Here is a 1,365-nt window from a genome sequence, read left to right on the forward strand (position 1 = left end):
TTGTAAAATTGCGTATTCGCTTAACGAAAAGAAAGTGTCAACGAGTGGACAAATATTCACTTTTCACGAAAGCCAGCCGACGCGGGTTCTATACAAATGATATCAATATCTGCAAAATCTTTTGTAAACAACAGGTTACATCTACGAAAATATTAAATATTATTAAAAAAATAATGCTGTTCAATTTCCTTGAGCGGCGGGCATTTGAAGAAAACAAAATGCCTGCGCTTTCAAAGCACATGCATCTGTGGAATCTATAATTTATTATAATTATGTAGAACCTTGACGTTTACAACTAATACATAAAAATGAATCTGGAAATGAATGCAATCAATTAGAACACGATGCTAAGTATCGGTAGGAAAATAGTTGGTTGAGTCAGTTGCATGGTACAAACAAGCTAATAAAATTAATTCGATGCTATTTTCAGCCAATATCAATTGACCACAACACGTATTGTCCAGCAAATCACCTAAGGGCCGGTGCACACGAGCGTTTTTGACGTCGCGTCACCGCACCGTTAAAAAACGCTCGTGTGGACCGGCACTTAGAGAAGTCCTCGAATAGAAGCCTTAGAAATCCATCACATCTTTCTCCCAGCGAAATTGTTATGAATATAACAAAGTTATTATTACATCTCTCTCGTTAACAAACAATGATCATTGTTTATTGTTCAAAACCAAACATCCCAGAAGTGCAGATATGATACAATAATTAATATCCGACAGACGAAGATGAAACCCACTAGCACAATAGCTAACTACTCATTGCGACAGATCCTCATTTCCAATGCCATTTTCTTCTGCAGAACCGTAAAACGTTGTTCATCATTCGCTTCTCTCACCATCTATTTGATAGATCGATTCGCACAAGATTTGGCGCAATCTTTTAAGCAAAATGTTAACGGTGAAATAAGTACGATCATCACTCCGATTAATCTCAATTAGACTGCTGCAATGGGCACTTTAGTTGCAAATGTCTGTTACATCATTGTGCATCGAAGTACTTAACATTCATGTTGGTTGGATGGCAAATGCATTATGGCAAGTGGTGTGATTCCATTAGCGGAAGTACCTATTTAGGAAGTGCTTGTGTCTTTTATTTCACTACATTTGTATACATACTAAGCCTTTTAATAGCGTAGTTTGATAGTCTCAACAGTGCATTAGCCTGACCATTTTGTCAGCTGTGAAACGCATTTTAGTCATTTTATACGCTGTAGAGACAGTTTGCGACGAAAATCAGTTAATTCAGTTTAGTATCAATGACTTAGTTAACACAGCTTAATATTTCGATTCACATTGTTTTAAATGAAGTACAGAACAATTCAATAGATAAAAAAATTTAGGTGATCGATTTTTTGAC

The 1,365-nt window shown here is 36.1% G+C and overlaps 1 protein-coding gene across 1 annotated transcript in view; it reads right to left on the minus strand.

The window, feature by feature from the left end:
- Nucleotides 1-760: 760 nt before the first annotated feature.
- Nucleotides 761-1,365, minus strand: part of LOC109538708 — a 114,891-nt gene continuing 114,286 nt past the window's right edge. The window contains exon 5 of the mRNA XM_048664751.1: nucleotides 761-847. Coding sequence (XP_048520708.1) covers nucleotides 761-847 — 87 coding nt within the window. The remainder of the gene's footprint in view (nucleotides 848-1,365) is intronic.

This window comes from Dendroctonus ponderosae, unplaced genomic scaffold (genome assembly GCF_020466585.1).
Source record: "Dendroctonus ponderosae isolate FM_Combo_2020 unplaced genomic scaffold, Dpon_F_20191213v2 Dpon_F_20191213_3, whole genome shotgun sequence".
NCBI classification, from domain to species: domain Eukaryota; kingdom Metazoa; phylum Arthropoda; class Insecta; order Coleoptera; family Curculionidae; genus Dendroctonus; species Dendroctonus ponderosae.